We start from the raw sequence: 26,920 nt of genomic DNA, 5'->3' as shown, positions 1-26,920 counted from the left end.
AGTTGTCTGCAGGAGGGATGCAGCTTATTCTCCTGATAGACATCCAATGACTCAGGGAATACTAAGTGAGGACCGCATTGGGGCATAACTGATCCATTTCATAGCCCTCCATAGCGTGAAAGCTCGCCTTAAGAAAAATGAAGACCACCTCCTTGCCCCTATGAAACAAGGCTATCGCATAAATCAAGAAAGGATAGTCAAGAAGGTGGGAAAATTGAAACTGTATCCAACATTAACTCCAAACAGAAACCCTTCACAGATATCCTTGAAATGGATGTGAAAGATTTATATGAGAATTTTCCATTGAATTAAAATACATACTCCTGAATTATGGTCTTCTCCCCACTGAGATCTTGAAGAATTCTGCAGTAATAAAAATATAGATCAACTACACAGCACAATTACACTGAAAAGCACAAGAGTAAATAGATATTTATAACCATACTGTGGGGCAATCTTACATTAACAGTAGTAAATTTCTTGTTTATTCCATGGGCAAATCAAAACTACACATACTGTTTCTTGAAATGTTGCAGTGGTCATTATATTTTTTTTAACTAAAAGATGCTTTCCAGTTGGTCACACAGGCACTTTGTCAGTGGCGCCATTTCACATGGTGTACATACATCAGGCAAACAATAAAAGCTCAGTTTTGGTTAAAGATCATTGACCTGATGCACTTTTCACTTCATCAATGCTGTGTGGCCTACTGAGTATATTTATTGTGAAAGTATATTTCTTTGGAAATTTTTATTTGAAATAAATGCTTAACAGCCATAGTTAAAAGTGTCAAGCACTTCCAGCATCTGCAGTTCTATATTAGGCCTCCTTTGGGATTTGTGTTCCAAATTAATAACAACCATTGAAAGAGTTTTAGGGTACATAATATCCTATGAAAAACTGTAAAGTAATCTCAGTCTATTCACCTTCAATTTACCATAGAGACATAGAAAATTGGTGCAGGAGTAAGCAATTTGGCTCTTCAATTCAATATGATCATGGCAAGTCTTCCAAAATCAGTACCCAGTTCTTGCTTTCTCTCCATCACCATCTTTGAGTTTTGACCAAGTAAGAGCATTGTAAAAGTAAAAACTCTTTCAGTTAGCCTTCTGAACTTGTATGTATTATGTAGGTGGGAAAACTTACAACAGGTGGAAGCCCAATTATACAATTAAAAAGCAAATAACGAGGAAGACGACAAATAGATGGCTCATCGTCAAAGAATAACAGGATTAATTAACTAAAAATAAGCCACTTCATTTTCTTCACTTTTTCTAATCCTGAATATTACATTGTAGAGGAATTCTGGAAGCAGCTAAATATTATTCTCATGTTACACAATTTTTGCTTTTAGTTGTTAGAAATTTCATGAAAAAGGGCTAGAGCCTGATTACAAAAGAATTACATGTGTAGACACACAATGTTTGAAGGAAGCCAAGGCAGTGAAAATAATTAATGAGCATTATATTTTACTAAGCACTAAGACATTAGTCAGAGGCTAATTTTTTCTTCTGAGTCAAATTTTCCCTCTTAATAAATGATTGCTGAGCAAGTTAGAAAGTTGGTTCACTTTATGAATATTAAAAGTAAATTCAAGCTTTGAAACAAGTCTAGCACAAAAAATGTATCAGTTTCTTTAATATCAGGACATTCCTTACTCATTTTCTACTCTGCCTACCTTTGCTTCAAGTTCAATCCCCCAAAATATTTAATTCCCAACCGTGGTCTCTTTTCTACATTTCTGCAATAGATTTTAAATTGCTCCTATTTGTGCCTCTAATCTTCATACAAAGACTCTGATCTTCATACAAAGGCTGCAATTAGAGTATTATATATATAGTTCTGGTCACCACACTACAGGAAGGATGTAGTGGAAATTGAGAGAATACGGAGGAGATTAACCAGGATGTTGCCTGGAATGGAGATTGGATATGCTGAATTTATTCTCAGTGGAATTCAGGACACTGAGTAGTGCCTTATAGAATTTTTTTAAATTATGAGGGGCAGAGGTAGAATAGATAGTAGAAGCTATTTTCCCAGGCTAGGAGAGTCCAGAACTAAAGGGCTCTAGGTAAGAGGAAATGTAGCTTAGTTTCGTTTAGAGATACAGCGTGGAAACTTTTATTTCTAAATTTTCCCTCACCAAAATCCTCCCCACTACCAATTAGTTTAAATATACCTCTACAGCCCTAGTTTTATGATTCTCTAAAACATTGGTCCCAGCCCGATGCAAGCAAAGCCTATCCCAATTCAATAGCTCCTTTTCCTGACATTGGTATCAGCTCTCCATGAATAAAAACCCATTATGCCACATCAACCATGGAATTAAAAGTGCTTCATAACTACTGCACAAGGTTATGGTAATTTCCAGAAACAGTTTCTGCCCAGTCGTGGCAGTAACACAATTCCATGATGTCAAAGTATTAGCTGGGTTATTGTACTCACCGCATAGTCCCCCAACCTCCCAGATGCCAGCTCTTCCTGCATTTTCTGAGCTTTCAGTGTTCGCTTTGCCTGAAAAGATTAAACAACATTTAAACTGTGACCAGAGGACTACGTTTACTATACCTGGTAGAAAACAGCTTGACTACTCTTTTATTTAATTGAATTGAATTGAATAAATTTTATTAGCCAAATATGTATACATACAAGGGAATTTGCCTTGGTGCTTTGCTCGCAAGTAACAACACGATGTACAGTAGACAATTAAAAATAAAACATTACAATTTAAACATGTGAAGAATGAAATAAAATACCACAGCACAAGGATGCTACAGACTTTTGGCTGTTGAGTAAAGCTACTGCTCGTGGATAAAAGCTGTTTTTATATCTGGCTGTGGTGGCTTTGCCAGTCTGGAGTCGCCTTCCAGAGGGAAGTGCTTCAAAGAGTTTGTGGCCAGGGTGAAAGGGGTCTCTTCCTGGCCATTGCAGTGTACAGTTCGTCAATGGGGGGGGGGGGGGGGGGGAGGTTGCAGCGAACAATCTTTTCGGCTGATCGAATGATGCGCTGCAGCCTCCGGATGTCATGCTTGGTGGCTGAGCCAAACCAGACCATGATGGAGAAGGTGAGGACAGACTCTATGATGGCAGTATAAAACTAGACCATCATTGCCTGTGGCAGATTGTGTTGTCTCAGCTGCCACGGGAGGTACATCCTCTGTTGGGCCTTTTGGACTGTGTAGTCGATGGTGGCCTCCCATTTAAGGTTCCTGGAGATGATGGTTCCAAGGAACTTAAATTACTCCACAGATGTGACTGTGGTGTTGTTGACAGTGAGTGGGGGAAGGGGAGGGGGAGCTTTCCTAAAGTCTACAATCAATTCCACCGTCTTAAGAGCATTGAGCTCCAGGTTGTTGCAATGGCACCAGGACGCCAGCTATGTCACTTCCTATCTGTAGGCAGATTCCTCCCCATCCTAGATCAGTCCAATCAGGATTGTGTCGTCCGCAAACTTGAGAAGCTTGACAGTGGAGTCTGTGGAGGTGCAGTCATTGGTGTAGAGAGAGTAAAGGAGAGGGGAGAGTACGCAGCCTTGCAGTGCTCCTATGTTGAGGGTCTGCGGGTCCGAGATGTGCTTTCCCAGCCTCACATGCTGTTTCCTGTCTGTCAGGACGTTGATGATCCACTGACAGAGGGGTTCAGGCACAGTCAACAGGGAGAGTTTGTAGTGTAGTAGCTCTGGCACAATGGTACTGAATGCAGAGCTAAAATCCACAAACAAAATCCTTGCATAGGTCCTTTGGAGGTCTAGGTGCTGGAGGATGAAGTGCAGGCCTTGGTTGACTGCGTCATCCACTGATCTATTTGCCCCGTGTGCAAACTGCAGGGGGTCCAGCAGGGGGTTTGTGATATTATTCAGGTGGGCCAACACAATTGTAAAGGGCATTAGCATGTTTTTTTTACAGCTTTAAAAGGCACAATACAAATGCAAATTGTTACCAAGGAACAAATCCTCACTCACTTTATTTTAATGCTTTATTTCTCTTAGATGCTGCCTGACCTGCTGAGTTACTCCAACATTTTGTGATAACTTATTTGAATGCCTATACATTCCTTAGATCAAAAATTGCTTGCACAACTATGTTCATGATTGTCAACTCTTTTTGTGCCGCTTGATAGCTCTGTCCTATTGTCTAAAATCTACCTAATTGTTAAAGAATTCCCAGACAATTATTACGAGTTCTTCTGTTAGCTAACTATTAAACCAGAAATACTGACAATAACTACTTCGCAATGCATCTCTTACATCCTTGATAGGGATGCTCTAACACCAGGATTAATCCACACTAGGGAAGGCAGTGATTAATCAAAGATAGTTAGCATGGCTAGTTTCGGGGAAAATCCTGTCTGACCAATCCGATTTAATTTTTTGAACTGGACAAGAGCAGCACGGTTGATGTCATCTACGTGGACTTCAGCAAGGTCTTTGACAATGTCCCACATGTCACACGGGTCCAAGATTAGAGCTCTAAGATCCAAGGCAAATTGGATCCAAAATGTACATGTTAACAGGAGGCAGAATATGATTGTCAAGGGTTGAATTTGCCATTAGCAGCCTGTGACCATCGGTACCACAGGCAATGATATTAGGACCATGAGTGATTTTCTTTTTTATAGAAATTAACAAATTGATTGTGAATGCAAGTGGTATAATTAGTACATTGGCAAGACATGAATTGGTGGTGCCCTTGATAGTGACAAAGATAATGACATTGATAGTGACAGGTACAGCAGGCAGTGAAGAAAGCCAATGGTGAATGTTGGCTTTCATAACAAGAGGGGTTGAGTATAGGAGCAAAGAGGTCCTTCTGCAGTTGTATAGGGCCCTAGTGAGACTGCACCTGGAGTACTGTGTGCAGTTTTGGTCTCCAAATTTGAGGAAGGATGTTCTTGCTATTGAGGGCGTGCAGCGTAGGTTTACTAGGTTAATTCCCGGAACGGCGGGACTGGAATGTCGTATGTTGAAAGATTGGAGCGGCTAGGCTTGTATACACTGGAATTTAGAAGGATGAGAGAGGATCTTATCGAAACATACAAGATTATTAAGGGGCTGGACACGTTAGAGGCAGGAAACATGTTCCCAATGCTGCGGGTCCAGAACCAGGGGCCACAGTTTAAGAATAAGGGGTAGGCCATTTAGAACGGAGATGAGGAAAAACTTTTTCAGTCAGAGAGTTGTAAATCTGTGGAATTCACTGCCTCAGAAGGCAGTGGAGGCCAAGTCTAAATGCATTCAAGAGAGAACTAGATAGAGCTCTTAAGGATAGCGGAGTCAGGGGGTATGGGGAGAAGGCAGGAACGGGGTATTGATTGAGAATGATCAGCCATGATCACATTGAATGGCGGTGCTGGCTCGAAGGGCCAAATGGCCGACTCCTGCACCTATTGTCTATAAAGACAGTCATAGATTACAGAATGTCATTGATCAGATGGCAAGATGGGCAGATCCACTTCCAGTGTTGAATTGGTCACGATGGGTTCAGTTCCTATCACATATTTTTTGCATTTAAATGTTGACTTGACCTAATATACCCACCTTGGGAGCCGAGATGTAGCTCATTATACCTCAGAGTTATCCTTTCAACAGGAGACTCTCAACAATCTGACTACGTTACCAATGTGCATCTCGCACCAAAAAGCATATCAATTATTTATATTTAAAAAAACGAATTAGTCTGTAAATACAGAGACATAAAAGCAATACAAATGTAACTGCAATGTACCATGGAAACTCTCTCAATTGCAATTTATCAACCATGTAAGTTTTAGGCACAAGTGAAAGGACATGCATTTTGCATTTAGCTCCATCTACAGGACACAGAATATAACATTTAAACTTTTCTAAGGTTTTTTCTCCAACCCCTGCCCTCTTTCCACCTCACCTCTGCCCCTCAATGCTTTTTGCCTCTAATAAATTCTTCATCTAAATCAACTCATCACCACGGATTTTGCATGCAGTGGGAACAGAACCTATCCAAGCATTTCCAATCAGTGGTACTCGCGTCCATGGTGATGAAGTGCTTTGAAGGGTTGGTTATTACACATACAAACCCCTGCCTCAGCAAAGATCTGGACCCACTACGATTTGCTTATCAGCACAACAGATCAACAGCCGATGCAATCTAGCTGGCTCTTCATTCTGTACTGGATCACTTGAACAAAACTAAGGGTAAACTAAATTTTCCTTTTTACTAGGACAGTTTTAAGAAACAGTTGCTCTGCCAATTCCTTTCCAATCCTTCAAAATGTGCAACTCACTGTTATCTTTTCATTTTAAAAACCAGAATTATAGTTTAAATCCATGGAACTTCCAAAATTTCCTTGGATGAAAATGTACTTTACCAAATAACACAGCAATTAAAATAAACAGAGATTTTTTAAAGTTACTGTTGCTACTTACTGCACTAGAGTTTTTAGTCCGTCACACCCTATGAAATGACAGGCCTGAAAAGGCACATTTTCAAATTAACACAAGGGGGTAATTTCAAAAACCTTGCTTCAGATTTATTTAAAAAAGTGTTGGTGTGACACATTTAAAAAAATTGATATCCTGTAATAATCGATAACTTTACACAACATTATTAAAAATAATTTGATCCATTACAATGTGTTTAGTTATTCTTCAATAAGACTAAATAGAAATTAAATAAAGTATTCCATCACATACCAAGTCAACTTTTGAATATTCCTCCACAATCCTCATATGTTCCTCTGAATCATAACCATTCCAGCGATCACGCTTTCCATCATAATCAAGTGACAGTATTGGCTGTGGATGCTCATCTGCAGCGATGTTTATCGCTGTATATTTTGCTCCTACCTTTCTAGGTCTCTATAGAAAAGAGGAAACATTACAGAGAACAGTGCAAAACAGAATTTGAGCAAAGCAGTACATGAATGCAATTAAAAGGTGAAATGTTGTTATTTTGACAAAAACCTGAACTGAAAGTAAATATTTTAATTTCTGAAAAAAAACACTTAATTTGAGATTGTTACAAATAGAAAATCACCAGTGCAAGGACCTGCAGAAAATTCATTCTACAGCATCCAAAACTCAGATGCAATTGCAAAACAAACAACCCAGCAAAGCTACAGAGTCTATGCTGACCAAATTGGCATTCTGGGCTAGTCCCATTTGCCTGTAGTTGCCACATATCTCTCTAATCCCTTCCTATCCATATATCTGTCCAAATGTCTTTAACCAGGTTTCGATCTTGGTCCAACTCAGCATGTGGTTAAAGATTTATGTTGAAGGCGACAACCAAATAGAGTTTTAAACAAATCCAATACTCGGTTATACCGAGAACACACATTGGACCTTATAATAATTGAGGCACAGCTAATATCAACTATATTCTGCAGGGTGACCTGGAAAGGTTGGGTGAGTGGGCAGAAGCATGGCAGATGCAGTATAATGTGGATAAATGTGAGGTTATCCACTTTGGTGGCAAGAACAGGAAGACAGATTATTATCTGAATGGTGTCAGATTAGGAGAAGGGGAGGTGCAACAAGACCTGGGTGTGCTTGTGCATCAGTCACTGAAAGTAAGCAGGCAGTGAAGAAAGCTAATAACATGTTGGCCTTCATTGCAAGAGGATTTGAGTTTAGGAGGAAGAAGGTCCTCCTGCAGTTGTACAGGGCCCTGGAGAGACTGCACCTGGAGCATTGTGTGCAATTTTGGTCTCCTAATTTTAGGAAGGACGTTATTGCTATTTTGGGAGTGCAGCGTAGGTTCACCAGGTTCATTCCCGAGATGGCGGGACTGACATATGATAAAAGAATGGGTCAACTGGGCTTGTATTCGCTGGAATTTAGAAGGTTGAGAGGGGATCTTATAGAAACATATAAAATTCTTAGACGATTGGAATGGGTAATGCAGGAAAAATGTTCCCGATGTTGGGGGAGTCCAGAACCGGGGTCACAGTTTCAGAATAAGGGTTAGGCCATTTAGGACTGAGATGAGGAAAAACCTTTTCACCCAGAGAGTTGTGAATCTGTGGAATTCTCTGCCACAGAAGGCAGTGGGGGGCCAATTCACTGGATGCTTTCAAGAGAGAGTTAGATTTAGCTCATAGGGCTAAGGGAATCAAGGAATTTGGAGAAAAAGCCAGGAGTACTGATTTTGGATGATCAGCCATGATCATATTGAATCGAAGGGCTGAATGGCCTACTCCAGCACCTATTGTCTATGTTGCTATGTCTATGCTTCCAACCCTATATACCTTAATCAATGTCACACTTTTAGATTATACTGGTAACTAATCTTAAACAATACTTTTATTTATTCAGTTTTAAAGGATAATGCCATTACCCATTCTCAGTTGACCTTGAGAAGATGGCTGTGAGGTACTTTCCTGAACAGTTGTCCACTGGCAAACTATAATGCTCCTCTGTGAAGAGTTCAAGAGACGTTGAGGTGGCTTGTGACCTGCAGGAGAAACTACAGGCAGTGAAGTTCCCATTCACCTACTTATCTTTGTCAATGGTGGAGAATGTGGCTTGGGATATGCAGCTGGTAGGCACGTATGGAATTGTACCCATTTTGTTAGGGTGGATTAGCTACAGGTTGGCATCAGGCAACCTAAAGCTATATACTCCACTAAAATGAGTAAAACTTCTTCAGGATATAGTTGGAAACTGAATGTAAATAAGTGTAGGCTGGATCCACCATTACCTAGATGTTTATTTCTGAAACAGTACTCCTCTGCAGATACATGCCTTTGACTATCATTTCTCATTCTGATGTCATAGTAAAGCAATAACAGAAAAGGCTCCAGAAGATAATTTATACAAAATTGCCAACTGAAAACTGACTAAAAATAATATTACTACAGTCACTTACTTCCATGCAATCTTTTCTCACATGCGTTAAAGCTCCGCAATTTTCACATGCTCCTTTCCGGTATTTGATAACCATGGGACTCTGAGTAAAAGAGCACACATTTTCAGTAACCGTCTTATGTTTCCTACCTTGGCTTTATAAATACCTACAGTGTCCTCCATAATGTTTGGGACAAAGACCCATCATTTATTTGCCTCTGTACTCCACTATTTGAGATTTGTAATAGAAAAAAAATCACATGTGGTTAAAGTGCACATTGTCAGATTTTAATAAAGGCTATTTTTATACATCTTTGGTTTCACCATGTAGAAATTACAGCTATGTTTATACATAGTCCCCCCATTTCAGTGCACCACAATGTTTGGGACACATGGCTTCACAGGTGTTTGTAATTGCTCAGGTGTGTAATAATTGCCTCCTTCATGCAGGTATGTGAGAGCTCTCAGCACCTAATCTTTTCTCCAGTCTTTCCATCACCTTTGGTAACCTTTATTTCTGTTTATCAACATGAGTTCTGCCAATGAAAGTCAAAGAAACCATTATGAGACTGAGAAACTAGAATAAAACTGTTAGAGACATCACCCAAACCTTAGGCTTACCAAAACCAACTGTTTGGAACATCATTAAGAAGAAAGAGAGCACTGGTGAGCTTACTAATCACAAAGGGACTGGCAGGCCAAGGAAGACCTCCATAGCTGATATAATAAACAAAAATCCCCAAACATCTGTCCGACAGATCAGAAACAATCTTCAGGGGTCAGGAGTGGATCTGTCAATGACCACTGTCCGCAGAAGACCTCATGAATAGAAATACAGAGGCTATACTGCAAGATACAAACCACTGGTTAGCAGCAAAAATAGGATGGTCAGGTTACAGTTTGCCAAGAAGTGCTTAAAAGTGCAACCACAGTTCTGGAAAAAGGTCTTGTGGACAGATGAGACGGAAATTAACATATCAGAGTGATAGCAAGAGCAAAGTATGGAGGAGAGAAGGGACTGCCCAAGATCCAAAGCATACCACCTCATCCGTGAAACACGGTGGTGGGGGTGTTATGGCCTGGGCATGGATGGCTGCTGAAGATACTGGCTCACTTATTTTCATTGATGAATTAACTGCTGATGGTAGCAGCATAATGAATTCTGAAGTATATAGACACATCCTATCTGCTTAAGTTCAAACAAATGCCTCAAAACTCATTGGCTAGCGGTTCATTCTACAGCAAGACAATGATCCCAAACACACTGCTAAAGCAACAAAGGAGTTTTACAAAGCTAAAAAGTGGTCAATTCTTGAGTGGCCAGGTCAAATACCCAATCTGAACCCAATTGAGCATGCCTTTTATATGCTGAAGAGAAAACTGAAGGCGGCTAGCCCCCAAAACAAGCATAAGCTAAAGATGGCTGCAATTCAGGCCTGGCAAAGCATCACCAGAGAAGACACCCAGCAACTGGTGATGTCCATGAATCACAGACTTCAAGCAGTCATTGCATGCAAAGGATATACAACAAAATACTAAACATGACTAATTTCATTTACATGACATTGCTGTGTCCCAAACATTATGGTGCCCTGAAATGCAGGAACGATGTATAAACACTGCTGTAATTTCTACATGGTGAAACCAAAATGTATAAAAATGGCCTTTATTGTTTGTTGTCAAATTACAACAGTTATTCCGGAATTTGTCAAAGCCATTTGCCAGATATGAAACATTTAAACCGTGACTTGGCTGACACCAATATTGTACCACCTGGTTTGAACCACATTGATGCACGGTGGAACAGAATGTAATCTGCCTTTCTCAATCATTTTTGGGGTCATATTTAATTTCTAATAGCAAAGAAACAATTTCCCCATGGTTTTTAAACTAAAAATATTTTGAGTGCCACTAAGTGGGCAATCTGTTTGCAATTTTAGATTATTCATCGAGTTCAATAGCACCCTGCAAGCCACAGTGCTCCCCCTTTATTTTGTTTTTACAAAACATATTCAACCAATATTGTGCCCCATTAAAAAGTTGAAAATTTCTACAATTGAACTTATTCTCATTTGACTTTAAAATAATAAAATTAAAAATACTACATAGAAACAAATGTACAAAGACATTGCATACCTCCTGTACACCTTTCTTGTACCATTCTCCAATGAAACTGAATTCCTTTCCTTTCTCAGGTTGTGGCCTTTGGTGTTTGAGAGTAGGTCTTTTGGAAGGATCAATGTACCATGGAACTGATGATATATACTGAGGAATGTGTGGGTTGATGTCTCTATTGGGGACAGGTGAAACTAAAAGAGTTAGGTTGATTTTTAATAGTTCACATTTTGTTTTAAATGCATGATTTGCTAAACATGAAGGACAATGTTCAAAATACCTCTAAAAATTGAAAATCAAAATTATTCTACAATGGAATATCATAAATGGAGAAGGCCAGAGTGATGTAGCAAAGAAATGAATAAACATGTATCCCAAGAATTCACAACTTACCTTTATTAATAGATTGCCACACAAAACTGGCAAAAGCCTCCGAGTAGATGCTCCTTCACTTGGAATATTGTATGGAATATTACTGCATTGTCTAGTGTCTTATAAAATAGCAGCATTTTACAGTTAAATTTATATTAATCTGAGAGTAAAATCTGAAAAGGTTTAATTAACTTAAGAATCCAAGTAGCGATTGCTGAGAGTCAAGGCACCTTCTCCATTACACTGATCAGAGCATTTTGATCAGGTCAGAACACCACAATTCAGCAAAACTCAATCTAAGAAGCACAGTGGCACAGCTGCTGCCTCATAGCACCCGAGACCCGGGTTTGATCCTGATCTCATGTGCTGTCGGTGTGGAGTTTGCACATTGTCCCTGTGACTGCACCAGTCTCCTCCCACATCCTAAAGACTTTTCGGCTTGTAGGTTAATTGGCTTCGGTAAAAACAGTAAAAGTATCATTATGTAGGATAGTGTTAATTGGCTTCTGTAAATTGGCGCTAATGTGTAGGGAGTCGATGAGAAAGTGGGATAAGAGTGTGAACAGGTGATCAATGGTTAGTGTGGACTCAGTGGACTGAAGGGCCTGTTTCCATGCTGTATCTCTAAACTAAACTAGTAAGTGGACAGAACCAAATTATATAAGAATGCAAACAATATCAGATGCTTTGAGGAATGTTCATTGATGGCTAAAGCTAACTTTTCAATCAACTACTTTTGGTTCTCATGTAATAGTTTTGCAAACACTCCCTGATCATTCAGTACGATTCTCCCGTTGGCAGCAAATAAAAAAGTTGAGGTTTTAAATTTAAACGTTAATTACTTACTTTCCTTCTTCATCAACTTCTGCTGGAGCATTGCCAAGCTTTCTTTGCTCTTCCAATTCTTTCTTTTTTCTCCAGTCCTCTCGAGTCATCTTTTTTGGTTCATCTCGGCCCACCACACCAGCAGATTCCACAGAAGGAGATGGATTCACGTTTTGTACAGTCCCAGATTCCATACTGTCTCAATTTTAGGAGTTCCTGATACTAATTGGTGAACTGAAAAATAATATCACATTTGTCATCGTTACAGAATTGCACACATTGGATTCCAAGATTGAGCTTTCAACTAAAATGAAGAATCTTTAAATTGTCGATTATTCTTGTTTAGATATCTTTATGCAGCAAAGACCACAAAATACTACTCTGTAATTTATCACACCAGCATAAATGTACACATGCTGCAAAAAATCTTCATAATGTGAGATCTAGCTTTGTAGATTCACAGCAGTATACAGCACAGAAACAAGCACTTTGGTCCAAGCTGACCAGGGTGTCTTTCTAAGATAATCCCATTTGCCTGCTTTTGGCCCAAATCCCTCTGAACCTTTCCTATCCACATGCATGTCCAAAACAAATTGGTCTGATATTTTTAAAGTTAGAGAGATGTTAAAGTTTAGAAATTACCTTATTAAACCGAGTGCTTGGCATGTTCAACGTATGACGTCACAATAGGACCCGCCCAAGTGACGGCCAATGAGGGCGGGGGGGGGCCACAATGATCGCGGGGGACGGGACCCGCCAGAGTGACGGGAGTCATGGCCAACGAAGGGGGGGGGCTAACTTTAACAAATGCGCTCCCCCTTCCCCTTGGGAGGACCAGCGGGAGGACCGGTGCCCGTCCTGGCGTGCCCTGCGCCTGACCTTCCTCCTGTGGTGCAGTGTGGTGCCAGAGGCTATGGCAGAGGGTCCAACAAGATGGCCGTCGCCGCCGTTCCTCGCCGCTGATCAGCGCTGGACGGACGGGACCCAGGTAAGTGGCTTTTCCCTGTCCCCCCTCGCCCGCGGCCCAGGGGAACACTCCCTGCCCGCCAACAGGTCCACAGATCGGTAGGGTTGCTGGGTCCAGCATGGCCCCAGCCGACACTTCCCGCCCGCCATGGGGTCCCGCCCACGGCCCCGGGGGACGCTCCTCGCCCACCCAACAGGTCCACGGATCGGTACAGTTGATGGACTCGGCCCGGCCCCGAGGGGCACTCCCCGCACGCCAACGGGTGCACGGATGGCTAGGGTTGCTGAGCCCGCAGGAGAGGTTTGTACCCAATGGGGGTTGCCGCGCCCGCAGGACATTGCAGGAATCGTTTTGGGTCCACGGCTCGCTCTGCCTGCACCACATGGGGCAGAGGTGAGTGGCTCCCTCTCCCCCTTCCCTGTCCCCCCTCGACGCCCACGGGGGACACTCCCCGGACCCGTTGGGCCGAAACCTCTCCTGCATTGGTCCAGCACCCTCTCCTCTTCCCCCCCTTCCTTCCCACTACACGCCCCCTCAACCCCCTCCACCTCCCCCACTCGATCCCCCCTCCTCCCCACTCCGCCCCCTCCTCCCCCACTCATCCACTCGATCCCCTCTTATCCCTTCCCCCTCCCACCCACTCCATTCCCCCTCAACCCCCTCCTCCCCTCCCCCCTTCACCCACTCTTTCTCTTCTCAACCCCCCCTCCCCTCACCCCCCCCCTCCCTCAGCCGCGCCTGCAGGACCGCCTGCAGCAGAGATTTGCACCAACAGGTGCACACCCGTCTAGTGCCTCCAAAACCACAATCAAATTCGAGACAGGATCTCCTGAGATCAAAGCTATGCTGACTATCCCTAATCAGTCCTTGCCTTTACAGATGCAAATACATCCTGTCCCTCAGAATCCCTTGCAGTAACTCTCCCACCAATCATGCAAGCTTCTCTTGCCCTTGTAGTCCTTCCTAAATAGAGGCACACTGTTTGCCATCCTTGAGTCTTTTGATACCTACTGTTTTCTTCTCTGAACTCACGGGCTTCTATGTCTTTCTCCATGGTAAATACAGAGGAGAACGATTTATTTAAGACTTCACCCATCTCCCATGGTACCACACATAGATTATCACACTGATCCTTAAAAGTACGGACTCTTTCCCTTGTTAGCCTCTTTCTCTTTATACACATAGAATCGTTTAAGATTCTCTTTTACTTTATTTGCCCAGGGCAGCTCATGTCCTTCAAATTTCCTACATCCCTTATACTTATCAAATGATTTGCTTAATCTCAACTTCCTCCACATATGCCTCCTTTTTCCTGACCACAGCCTAGGTGACCACAGATCTCCAATCCTATCAATCTTGCCCTTCAGTCCAACAAGAACATGTTGGCACCAAACTTTCTGAAGAAGAGTCTTGATGCAAAATGTCACCCATTCCTTCTTTCCAGAGATGTTGCCTGTCCTGCTGAGTTGCTGCAGCATTTTGTGTCTATCTTTGGCCCTGAACTTCTCCCATCTCACTTATAAAACCACCTACTTTCCAGGCATTCCTTTACCTAGTGACAGGCTCTCCCAATCAACATATGCGAGTTCCTGTCTGATGCCATCAAAATTAACCTTTCCCCAATAAGGACTTCAAGAAGAACCAGTCCTTTCCTTTTCCACAACGAAGAAAATTGTGGCCATTGATCCCAAGCAGCTCTCTCACTGACATATCATCCACTTGCCCAGGTTCATTTCTGAAGAGTTGGTTGAGTGTCGCCCCCTACAACAGTGCATATCTTGAAGTGATCACAGCAAAATAATTGAGTTGAGGGGTTTATATTACTTGATGTTTATAAAGTCCTTTTATTTCAAAACTCCCCATGAGGCGATAATGCTTTCAATGGAACTGCTTTTCCTTCCTGAGCCTTCATGTGGAAACAATGCATTTCAATTAATCTCACAGCCTTTCAATAGTGAGATATTATTAATATTTATATGCTTATATATCAGAGCTGTTGATAAAACAAATTTAATCAGGAGATCAGTCACTTCATCGAAAGTCTTCAAAACAGTTTGCATGCAAATAATAATTTTTACATTCAATTTTTTACATGGTTGAGCAAAGCAAGGTCACCTTAGCCATTCATTCCAGACTAAGGATCCAATTGAACTGATTGGCTCTCTTTGCCCAATGCAGTGACAGTTCTTGCTGCCTTGCAAACTAACAATGAAAATCTTAAAATAATGAAGTGTTTGCTAAAGTCCAGATACAGAGCACATTTCTCGAATTATCATCAGCAGACCTTGAGTGACATCAGGAAATGAAAACATTCTGGATGCTAACCCAATAAAGCTAAGGAAAGGTGCACGTTGTGAAAAAATACACAAAATATTAAAAACTAGCCATAGGGTGACAGACGCATAACGTTAATCTGCAGATAATTTTCCTTGGAAAGACATAGGTTTCCTTCAGAAAGAAACAAATATATTTTCAAACGAAAATACAGATTATCGTTCAAAAGGTCTATCAGGTATTATTGATAAAAAATAAAACATAAATTTGGAAATCTTGATTTATTTATAAAGTTAATATCCATTCACAATCATAATGTATCATAGTAAAACTTCCATAATCTCGTATCAGATTATTTAGAAGCCCAATGTTTCAGCTTCATTCTTTAGACAGGAGTGCTAGCTGGGGTCTAACCATGTCTAGAGGTCCTAGTGTGGATTGGGTGTTCAATTGAACCTGGGTTTGGGAATGGGAACACCAGAGTTCAGGAACATAGGTAGATTTGCAGCAAGAGGCAGGGACAAAAGTGCTTATTTATTTCCGCTTGCTTCGGTTATCTATTTGCTACTTCCTTTAAACTCACTGGAGTTGGTAAAACATTTCTTAAACAGTACTATTATTTGTTATATACGTAGATAACATGTTAAAAAAAAAAGAAAAGTGTGTTGGGATCTTGAATAGAGAATCATCCAATGGCCCGAAAATCTGCTGGTCTGGCAACAAAGTCCCAGGGTATAAGACTATTGGAGTTTTAACATATTTCCCTAATCCATAATGTCCAAAATTGCTGTAAGAGCTTCCCTGATAATTCAAATAACTCCACCAGTATATTTGATATCAGTATCATATGTACTCCTCTCTCCAAAATTCCATTGATAAAAGTATCATAAATTAACTGCCGTTTTACCATTTTTTAGCAAATGAAAATCAAAATATTATTACCAAGGATACCCAGAAGCTAAAGTGAGTAAGCGTTAACTCAGACATAGGCTCTACAATAACATGCTCTGACATGTGTTCTACCCAAAAAACTTACTATCTGATCCTTATAGTTCTCACTTCTGCAGCTGTCCCCTCTCACGAAATAAGAACTGTACTCCATAAACACTCATATAAAAATCTATACTACTTAAAAGAGATTGCTTTATTTTATTAATTCCAATACATCCATTTTTATGGTTCAATTTTATCCAGAACAAAGTTTGAGAGATTGCAATTACAGCTGTAGCTGAGAGAACCTCATGACAAATGTCAAACACCTTAATCCCTATTTATGAAGTGACTGCCATCTAATGTACAGCATTGTTAACTATTAAATAATTTATCTAAAACCAATTGTACACCACCTGACAAACTTTAATTCAGGTTTATAAGCTTTTTTTATTCTGCGAACCTGACATAATCTCTCGACAGTATTGTCAATTGTACCCCACATTTTCCACTGTGGTGGCAGTTCTTTCCATGAATTTACTTACTTCCCCTGTAAAACATGAAGAATTGCCAGCTGCAGGGTACTGCTTGACACCATCTGGTACAAATATACACTAACACAGCAACCTCAAAGCTAAATTATTGTGCTTGATTTCATTACATGTAGAAACATCACCACATTTGTCCTACTAATTAGCCAAAGTTATTTGACACATACAGTTCTAATAACCAGTTCAGTCTTCACTGTAAAATCTAATTGTACTCAGAGATAACAAAAACCATTCATGCGGCTGAGATAAGAATGTACAGAAAAACATTACCAGATCAAATAGTTTGATGTGGATTGACGTTCACCAAAAAAACTTCTGCCTTCCAGCTTAACAGATATAAAATAGCAGGGCACAGAAAATGTGCTGATTACCACATCCATCTTCATGCAAGAAGTAAAGCTCCATATATCTTTCTGTCAGAGCTTAGTACTTCCATCTACACAGGAATACCTGATTAATGTTTCTGATGCAAATATGGACAGATAAAGGAAATAAAATTTCCATCCATTCCAATTCAGCACTCTTCTTTCCTGCTCGTGTCTACAAGAATTCTTTCATGCTCAATGGACCAATTTCTCTGATATCAATCTAGCTGCACGTGGTCTCTATGCACTTGAACTTACCTGGTCAGGCACAAAGTGTTCCAGACTTCACTGGCACACCCTGAGCATTGCCAGGGCTTCCTCAGTGTGCAAATGGACAATCGAAGACAGACAGTACCTCAAGCTTTTAAATATTTCTGCCAATCATTAAATTAAGTCGATAATTAAACCAATTTCAAACAGCTAAAAACATTAAATTAAGAAACATGGAACAAACCTAACATAACTTAGAAAGGGAATGTAGCTTTACTTCATTTTCAGCAATCTATAAATACCACTGAAATCGATGGGGGGGGGGGGGAAGGGAAGTGGTTCATGTATTCTGGTGGCTGAACTGGCATGGGATCCAGGAACCGGTTCCAGTATTAATATTGAGAAAGGTTGAGCATATCCTCTGAACTCCATGTGACAGGGTTAGTATTCATTACGGTAAGTTCCTGACATTTGCATTTGACAATGCATGTATTTAAGTCCAAGCCTACTGCCATTTAAACAGACGCATTTTGGGAATCTTCAACACACACCTTTTGCACTTATCAAAACAGTCTGAGAGTTTTTTGTTTTCATTCTCTGAGCAGGTTGAGCCACAGAGAAATAATTCTGCATTAATTTCTAAAAATTTACATATGAAAACACCCCAAGGCACTATAGAGACACTGAGAGGAAAACATGAAATATTTACCATCCCTTGGTATTTTATGCCTGATAGCAATTAGGCAAGGTGGATGTTGGAGCATGTGGCATCAGGTGGATGTTGGAGAATGGCATCAGGTGTTACATGAGAAAAGAGATGCTAGATATGTGGAATTATCAATCTCCCATCAACTATAATTATTTCAGATCAAGGGAGCTGGACATCAAAGTAGGAACTTAAAGATAAACAGAATAAATGATGAGAAAGGGAGGAAGCAGTTTAATAAAAACCAGAGCACCAAACAGAGACGGATAGAGTTAGTGTAAGGTAACTAAAACAAGAAACACAATGAGAAAGGACATTTTACATTTCTATGTGCACAACTTGAATTTGCAGACCCAATACAATGGCCAGAAAAATTACACCAATGACGAAAGAAGACACCATGGGAACAAAGAAATATAATCCTTATATGCAATGAAGGACCGTTCCATTGAAGTCAAAACTAGCTCTCTTTAACATAACCAATATAGTCACATCCTGTTTGTCTTCCCCTACAGATCTGAACATTCATTTTCCCTATCCATTTCCCACTCGTGAGCACTGACTGACCATATTTCCACCACCCACAGAACTAGTACTACATCATATCTTCTTCCAGTACAAGATAGTTTTTTTTCACTTCCCCTTGGATCCTTTGCCCATCAGCTTGAACTTGTAAACCCCTGGTCCTTGAATCATTATTAATAGGAAAAGCTTCTAATTAGTCCAAATCTTACCATTTTGTAGAACTATCAAATTTCCTCTCAAACTTCTTGCTCCAAAGAGAACTCATCCTGACTGATATTGTGGCATCATCTCAGAAACTATTATTCTAGTACAGACTAACACCTGGCCTTAATTCCAATAACATTAGACATGATCAGCAGTTTGCCACAATCATTCTCCACCCTCTGGGATAAAGATCACAAACTAACCTGGGTAAAATTAGGAAAGGCCCTTAACTGTAATTTAAAAAACACCAAAATTAAAAAAATAGTTTTTCCACTTCTGGGAATTATAATGAACTATGTATGCAATATCTAAGATAATGTCAGGGGTGTGAATGATAATATGCACCACACAGCACATGGCATTTTCACCAATATATCAGAATTATATTTTGGTTAATTTCAGTGCTGAAATTTCACACATATGAACTCTATTTACAAAGCAGATAATTAATATGAACAAATGAATTAGGAGCAATCAGATGCCATTTAACCCCTCAAGATAATTACTCCATGAAAGGAGGCCGATTTGATTGTAACATTAATTTCTCATTGCCACCTCCCGACAATATGTTTTTAGCCTCTTACTTAACAAGAATTAACCAACCTATGACTTAAAAATATTCCAGGACTGTGCTTCCAATAACCTTTGAGGAAGGAAATTCCAAAGACATAATCCTCCAAGAGAAAAAAAATTCACCTTGTCTCTTTCGTGAAGGGACGTTAATTTTAAATATCAATTATTAGTTCTAGATTCATCCATAAGAAACAGTCCATACATAAATCTTGTAGTGACCCAACACGATCTGATGTTTCAATGAAGACCCCTCCCACTCTTCTCAAGTTCAGTGGATACAAGCCTAGCCCAACTAACCTTTTTCTCATGACAACTTGCAAATTTCAGATATCAGTTTAGTAAACACCCCCAATCTTCTTCTAATGCAATAATATTCCTCCTAAAGCAAGGAGACCAACGTTACACCAATGGAGTCAGAAGAGATAGTCAGGGATTTTAACTTTGCCAGTATAACTGGGAATGTCACAGTGCCAAAGGCTTAAGTGGGATGGAATTTGTCAAATCTGTTTGGCAAGACCAACTTTGATGGCATTAGACAGGAACTTGGTTAATTGGAGTAGATTGTTTTTAGGCAAAGGAAAGTGCGGAAAGTGTGATGCTTTTAAAAGTGTGATGACAACAGTTCAGGGCATGCATATTCCTGTTAGAGCAAAGGGTAACACAGCTGGGAATAAGAAAGCCCGGACATGAGAAATCGAGGCTCTGGTGAAGAAAAAGGAGGCATGGAACTGGTATAGGCAGCTGGGATCATGAGTATTCCTGGAGGAGTTTCGGGAACTGAGGAGCTTTCTTAAGAAGGAAATGAGGAGACCAAAAAGAAGGCAAGGGATGTCTGGTAGATGATAAAGAAAATTTAAAGAGATTTTAAGTACATAAGGGAAAGAGGGTAACTAGAGAGTGGGTGGGCTGCAGGGAATGTTTTTACCGCATAGATGGACGTGAAGGCTGGAGAACTTGGGAGAGGTAATGGAGATGTCTTAAAGACAGTCTTTATTAGAGATGTTGAGGTGCTGGACATCCCAAGGTGGATAAATCTTCTGGGTCTGATCAGATATATTCAAGGAAAGTATGGGAGGTTTGGTACATTTTGCCTTCATCCATCAGGGTATGGAGTACAAAAGTTTAGATGTTATGTTACAGTTCTCCAAGACATTGTTGAGGCTACATTTGGCATATTGTGTTCAGTTTTCTGAAGGATGTTGTTAACCTAGAAAGAGTGCAGAGAGGATTTACAAAGATGTTGCAAGGATTTGAGGGCCTGAGCTATAAGAAGAGATTGACAGGCCTGGACTTTATTCCTTCAAGCACAAGCGCAACGGGTGATCTTATAGAGCGGTAGAAAATCATGAGGAAGATAGATAGAATGAACAGTGAACAGTGTAGGGGAAAACAATGCACAGTGTAGGGGAAATCAAGAACCAGAGACATAGGTTTACGGTGAGAGGGGAAAGATTGAATAGAAACCCAAGAAGGCAACTTTTTCCACACAGAGAGTGGTGGGTATATGGAACGCACTGCCAGAGGAGGTAGTTGAGGAAGATAATCTTTAGTAACGATATTAAAAGACATTTGGGCAGGGATAGGAAAGGTTTAGAGCAGTGGCTCTAAAGGTGGGCCGTACTGGCCCCTTGGGGTGCTGTGGGATTACGTTAAGAGGGTGCTGAGAGACAAGGGGGTGACAGGGAGGGGGAATGGACAAGAGAGGTGTCAGTATGCATTTGGTATGCTCACATGGCAGTTGTTCCACCGTGTGCTCCACTGACCTTTCTAAAAGCACGCACTGTTTTGCTAAATAGTACTTCTTAGAACTTTGCAAAGTTATTACTTGCATATTATGTAACGGTTCTTGCAGGATTATTGAAGTAATAGTCTAAGCAGTGTTGTTAATGCATTCACATCTGTAAATGTCACTAAACCAGTGTTTTATTCCATTAGAAATGTTAGTAAATAGTGCTATGCACAAGTCATTAAAGTTGATCTCATGCAGCATGCGTGCTAAATGTGATATCTAAGACGCTTGCCAAATGACTATCAGACTTTGAAAAGCTGGTATCACTGGATCAAGTTCATCAGTTTTGTTTAATTAATTAAAGTGAAAAGTTGTAATAGGATTTTGAATAAATGTGAAATTAATTGTCTATTTTGAATTTTATTGTGCTATTATCTTCCTTAGTCAGTCTTGTTAAGCGCTATTCTGAATGGTTTTATAGGGTAGGGGGCACTGGGGATGAGTTTATAGGGCGGTGGCTCAGATAAAAATAAATTAGGGACCACTGGTTTAAACATGGGCCAAACGTGGGAAGGTAGGACTAGCATAGATGGGACACCTTGCCCGACATAGGTAAGTTGGGCCAAAGGATCTATTTCCGTACTATATGACTCTATAAAGAATCTCCCATTTTCTCATATTGTACCCCATTTCCCAGATTGTACCCCATTTGCCAGATTAGGCACTTACCCTAATAACAAATTAATTTCCTAACTATCTTTTGTGTCATCATCAAATTCAGCAACCGTGCTTTTGGCATCATCCAAGTCATTTATAAAAACTATGCAAAGTTGAGACCCCTAGCACCAATCCACGTGACAAACCACTTGCTACACCTAGCCATCTAGAAAATTACTAATTTACTCCCCAATGTCTCCTGTTAACCAACCATTCATCAATATAGCCACAACAATGCATTGCCTTCTATATCCATGACTATTTAATTTCCAAAATAACTTTTCCTGTGCACTTCATGACCGAGTCTGATTACCTAGATTTTTTTTGTAAGTACAATGCTGTTACATCTTTTTAGTAATTACTTTTTATCCCGCATCAGATATTAATCTAATATGACCTGTAGATTCCTGCCTAGAAGTTATACCCAACGAATGAATATTTATTAAAAGTTGTTTTCCTGGGTTATGACTATATTCAGTAATTTACAAAATTAAATTTGCATTGAGGAGATAAAAAAACAAACTGATTAAAGCTGCATCACTAACCACATAGGGGTGATATACTGGCGTAGCAGTTAAAACTACTGCCTCAGAATTCCTGACCTTGGAGTTTTGCACATTCTGACTTTGTATGGGTTTCAACAGGATAATCTGGTTTCTTTCCATACTCGAAAGGCATACTGGTAAATTAACTGACCACTGTTTATCAATGTGGTTGAGCACGTGAGATAGATAAAGTTGTAGGTTAACAGGGAAATATAGAAAGGAGAATGGAACTGATGGGATTGTTCTGTTGGGAGCAGCCATGGGGCAAATGGCCTATTTCTGTGTTGTAGTAAATATATCCCTGCCATCCCCATCACACCACACTTTAAGATATAGTAAGTGCACTGTCTGGAGAAATCTGTGGTAGCAATTAAATCCTGAACAATATACTTTTCTGTGCCTGGAGTATAGTATGGACAGTAACTGACAACAAAGGCCGGAACATTAATTTTCCTGATCTAGTTCATTAGACACAGTAACTAATTATATAGACATTAGTAACATCCATGTTCTCCTGCCTCCCAACACGTTGAAGAGCGTCTAAAGGTCTATTGCTTTGGAGTAGTAACAGCGGGGAGGGTGGTACAGTGACAGACGCCAGAGGGTGACGGACGCCAGGCTAGTAGTGCTCGGTGCTGGCCGAGCTCCCCTCTGGCCTTGCTGCCCAGCGTCCAGTGCTGGCCCTGCCCCGAGCCGACTTGCTGCGCCATCGACCCCACTGCCACGAGCAGGAGCTGCCCGAAACCCACCGTTGCTGCTGATCCTTCCGCCAACTTTACTTACAGGTCGTGCCGCCGCTGAGGAAGGTCCAAGTCTCCGCCGCCACAAAAATCGACAACATCAACAACAGTCCCACTTCCGGCGCTCAAGGCTGTCGTCAGCAAAGATATTAGAGGAGCAAGATCAAGATCAGTCGTCAGGCTGTTCGGCCACGCCCACAGGCGTCATCTCCAGTCCGCCTGCTCACCAAAGATACTAGAGGAGTAAGAAGAACCACTCCGTCGAAGCCGCCTATACTGAAGTGTAGGACGCAACGGAGCGTAACGTCCGCCATTTTAGTAGGCAAAACCCGCCGTCCGCTTTGCCTCACGCAGTGTAATCAGTGTTTTGGGGGAACAGAACGTGTGATGATACCATAAAAATGCAGAATATATCTCATCTATCAATTCACAGATTTTGGGTATTTTTCTTTTAAAATGTTTCTGCCTACTAAAATGGCGCCATGACATACTACGGTTTTTAGGGTCAAGTGGTCTATCTTGCTGTGCTCTGTTACCTTTGCTGCTCACTGCGGTTAAACATTCATCTTACCCTAAAGGTGCTAACAAACTGTTGCAGGATGTCGATAAAAGAAACAAATGTATTGTGGTAGATTACAGTGCTCCAGTTAAGATTAACAATGACTCATCATTGGACTTCAAGATACTCAACAGATTAATATTTTGAAAAGCTCGAGTTCCTCATTCCAAGCCACTATCATCTGTCCAACTATCACTCCCAACGATCTGATCGACCCGCAAAACCCTCCCTCATCAACAGCTCAATTAACTCACGATTCACTCTCAAAGCTTGCTTGCTCATTGCTCTACAAAACATAAAACATAATGTACATCAACGACACCAAGCATAGAATAAACGACTATTTCAAGATTGCAATACAATCTGCTATGGCGAGTCGTAGGCGAAGTACGTTGAGGTAGACGTTTATTGTAACATTAACAACCGTGACAATCAACGCATCAAACGACAGACAACCATAACTCTTACTGTCTCCTTCGGAGGACTAAGCGAGACTGAACCGTTCCTTTACCTCTGCACACACCTCACCCCTTCTACCAATCAGAGGGTTCGATGGTCTGGACCAATCCCTGTGTCCCTACATGACCCCCCCCCCCCCCCAGAACCCTCGGTGCGGTACCGGGCAGGTGCCCGGACCTCCCGACCGGAGCGGGTGCGGAGAGGAGTGGGGGGCCCTGCCGGGGGTGGGGACGGGGTAACTGGCACCGCGGGAGGAGGGGAAACTGCCGGAGCCGGAGGGGGCAGTGGCAAGGAGACCGGGGGAAGCGGGGTCCCGAACGGGGGCAGCGAGGGGGAAAACTGCTGTACGGGAGCCGCGGCCGGAGGGCGGCCTCGGCGAGGAGGTTGAGCCGCTGTGACGGGCTGGTCTGGGTCCAAATAGGCAGGCTTGAGGCCGGACACCGAGACGACCTCTTGTCTTGTACCCACATCTAACGTGAAGGTGACTGTGTCTCTCTTCACTACCCTGAACGGACCCTGGTAAACCGGCCGGAACGGGGGACGGTGGGCATCGATGCGCCGGAAAACAAACTTGCAGTCGCCCAAAGCCGGCGGGACGTGTGAAGGGGGATCCCCGTGACGAGAAGCAGGGACCGGGGCCAGGGATCCCACCCGCGCTCGGAGTGCAGCTAAGAGTGCTGGCATGGAGGGAGAGGGGGTGGAACATTGGGGGAGAACGTCGCCTGGTACTCGCAGGGGCGAGCCATAGACCAGGTCTGCCGAGGAAGCTCCGAGATCGTGCTTTGGAGCTGTGCGGATACCCAGGAGAACCCATGGGAGCTGGTCGGCCCAGTCGGGACCGGACAGGCGGGCAGTGAGTGAGGCTTTAAGCTGCCGGTGGAACCGTTCCACCATCCCGTTGGCCTGGGGGTGATAGGCGGTGGTTTGTTGTAATCGGGACCCGCACAGCTGAGTCAGAGCCACCCACAGGGATGAGGTGAATTGGGCGCCCCGGTCGGTAGTGATGACGTCCGGGACGCCGAAACGGGCAATCCAATTTAGCGCCAGAGCCTGCGCACAGGAGGCTGCTGAGATGTCGGACAACGGGAGCGCCTCTGGCCACCGGGTGAACCGCTCGACTACCGTGAGGAGGTGGGTGTAGCCCCTGGAGTGGGGTAACGGGCCGACGAGATCCACATGGATGTGGAGGAATCGGACTGCGGGGATCGTGAACTGCTGGACGGGGGGCCGAGTGTGTCGGTGGACCTTGGAGGTTTGGCACGGAATGCAGGAGCGGGCCCAGGAGGCCACCTGCCTCCGCAGCCCGTGCCAGACAAATCGAGCTGCAATCAGAGCCGAAGTGGCCCGTATGGACGGGTGTGCCAGGCCGTGAATAGTGTCGAAAACCTGGCGCCGCATGGAAGTGGGTAGTACCGGGCGGGTGCGCGGCAGGGAAACGTCGCACCAGAGTTTAGTACGCGTGGGACCACAGGCTACCTGTGCCAACCGCAACCCCGAGGTGGTGTGGGGGTACAGGGAGGGGGTGTCTTCCAGGCGCTGAGCCTCCGCGAGCTCCTGGAAATCCACCCCGGAACTTACCTCGGCAACCGGGGAAACCGCTGGTCTGGACAGGGCATCCGCGACGGCGTTTAGTTTTCCCGCAATGTGCCGAAAGTTGGTGGTAAATTCCGAAACGTAAGTGAGGTGTCGCTGCTGGCGGGCCGACCATGGATCGGAAACCTTCGAAAAAGCAAACGTCAGTGGCTTGTGGTCAGTGAAAGCCACGAAAAAGCGATCCTCTAAAAAATAGCGAAAATGACGGATCGCCAGGAGTAGAGGGCCAGGAGTTCCCGATCAAAGGCACTGTAAGCTATCTCGGGGCGAGTAAGCTGGCGGCTGAAAAAGGCCAAAGGGTGCCAGAGGCCGTTAACCTGCTGTTCTAAGACGCCCCCCAACGCCACGCCGGAGGCATCGACGGTGAGGGCAGTGGGGGCAGAGAAGCGCGGGTGGACGAGCATGGTGGCGTTCGCGAGGGCCAGCTTGGCTGCCGCGAAAGCCGCGTCGGCAGCCGGGGACCACACGAGCTCGGTGGGGTTACCTGCGAGGCATTGGAAAAGGGGGCGCATGATCCGGGCTGCCGCCGGGACGAAGCGGTGGTAAAAGTTTACCATCCCTACAAACTCTTGTAACCCTTTGGTAGTGTCGGGGCGGGGGAAGGAGCGGATAGCAGCCACCTTCTCGGGCAAGGGAACGGCACCTGCCTGTGTGATCCGATGGCCCAGGAAATCTACTGAGGATAGTCCGAATTGGCATTTGGACGGGTGTAGGATCAGACCGTGGTCCTGCAACCTTTGGAATATGGAGCACAGGTGGGACCGGTGTTCGTGAGCCGACCGACTTGCCACGAGAATATCGTCCAGATATATGAATACAAAAGGCATACCCCGACCCACATGATCCATAAGGCGTTGGAACGCCTGGGCGACGTTTTTGAGGCCAAAAGGCATCCGCAGCCACTCGAAAAGCCCGAACGGGGTGATTGTGGCGGTCTTAGGAATGTCTGCGGGGCGAACCGGGATCTGGTGATACCCTCGGATTAAGTCCAGTTTTGAGAAAACCGTGGCACCCTCTAGGCTGGCAGAAAAATCCTGAATATGCGGGATCGGGTATCGGTCAGCCGTGGTGATGGCGTTCAGACGTCGGTAATCGCCACATGGTCTCCACCCCCCCAGATGCTTTAGGGACCATGTGTAA

The 26,920-nt window shown here is 42.8% G+C and overlaps 1 protein-coding gene across 1 annotated transcript in view; it reads right to left on the bottom strand.

The window, feature by feature from the left end:
- slu7 (SLU7 homolog, splicing factor) overlaps positions 1-23,332 on the bottom strand; it is a 45,701-nt gene extending 22,369 nt beyond the window's left edge. The window contains exons 1-7 of the mRNA XM_078411611.1: positions 23,213-23,332; positions 12,155-12,367; positions 10,958-11,111; positions 8,844-8,924; positions 6,668-6,832; positions 2,446-2,514; positions 322-363 (exon numbers count right to left, since the gene is read on the bottom strand). Coding sequence (XP_078267737.1) covers positions 322-363; positions 2,446-2,514; positions 6,668-6,832; positions 8,844-8,924; positions 10,958-11,111; positions 12,155-12,327 — 684 coding nt within the window. The 5' untranslated portion in view covers positions 12,328-12,367; positions 23,213-23,332. The remainder of the gene's footprint in view (positions 1-321; positions 364-2,445; positions 2,515-6,667; positions 6,833-8,843; positions 8,925-10,957; positions 11,112-12,154; positions 12,368-23,212) is intronic.
- Positions 23,333-26,920: the final 3,588 nt, after the last annotated feature.

Source organism: Rhinoraja longicauda, chromosome 14 (genome assembly GCF_053455715.1).
Source record: "Rhinoraja longicauda isolate Sanriku21f chromosome 14, sRhiLon1.1, whole genome shotgun sequence".
Taxonomy (NCBI): Eukaryota; Metazoa; Chordata; class Chondrichthyes; order Rajiformes; family Arhynchobatidae; genus Rhinoraja; species Rhinoraja longicauda.
Note: the sequence above shows the minus strand (reverse complement) of the source record. Positions and strands in the feature narration are given on the sequence as shown.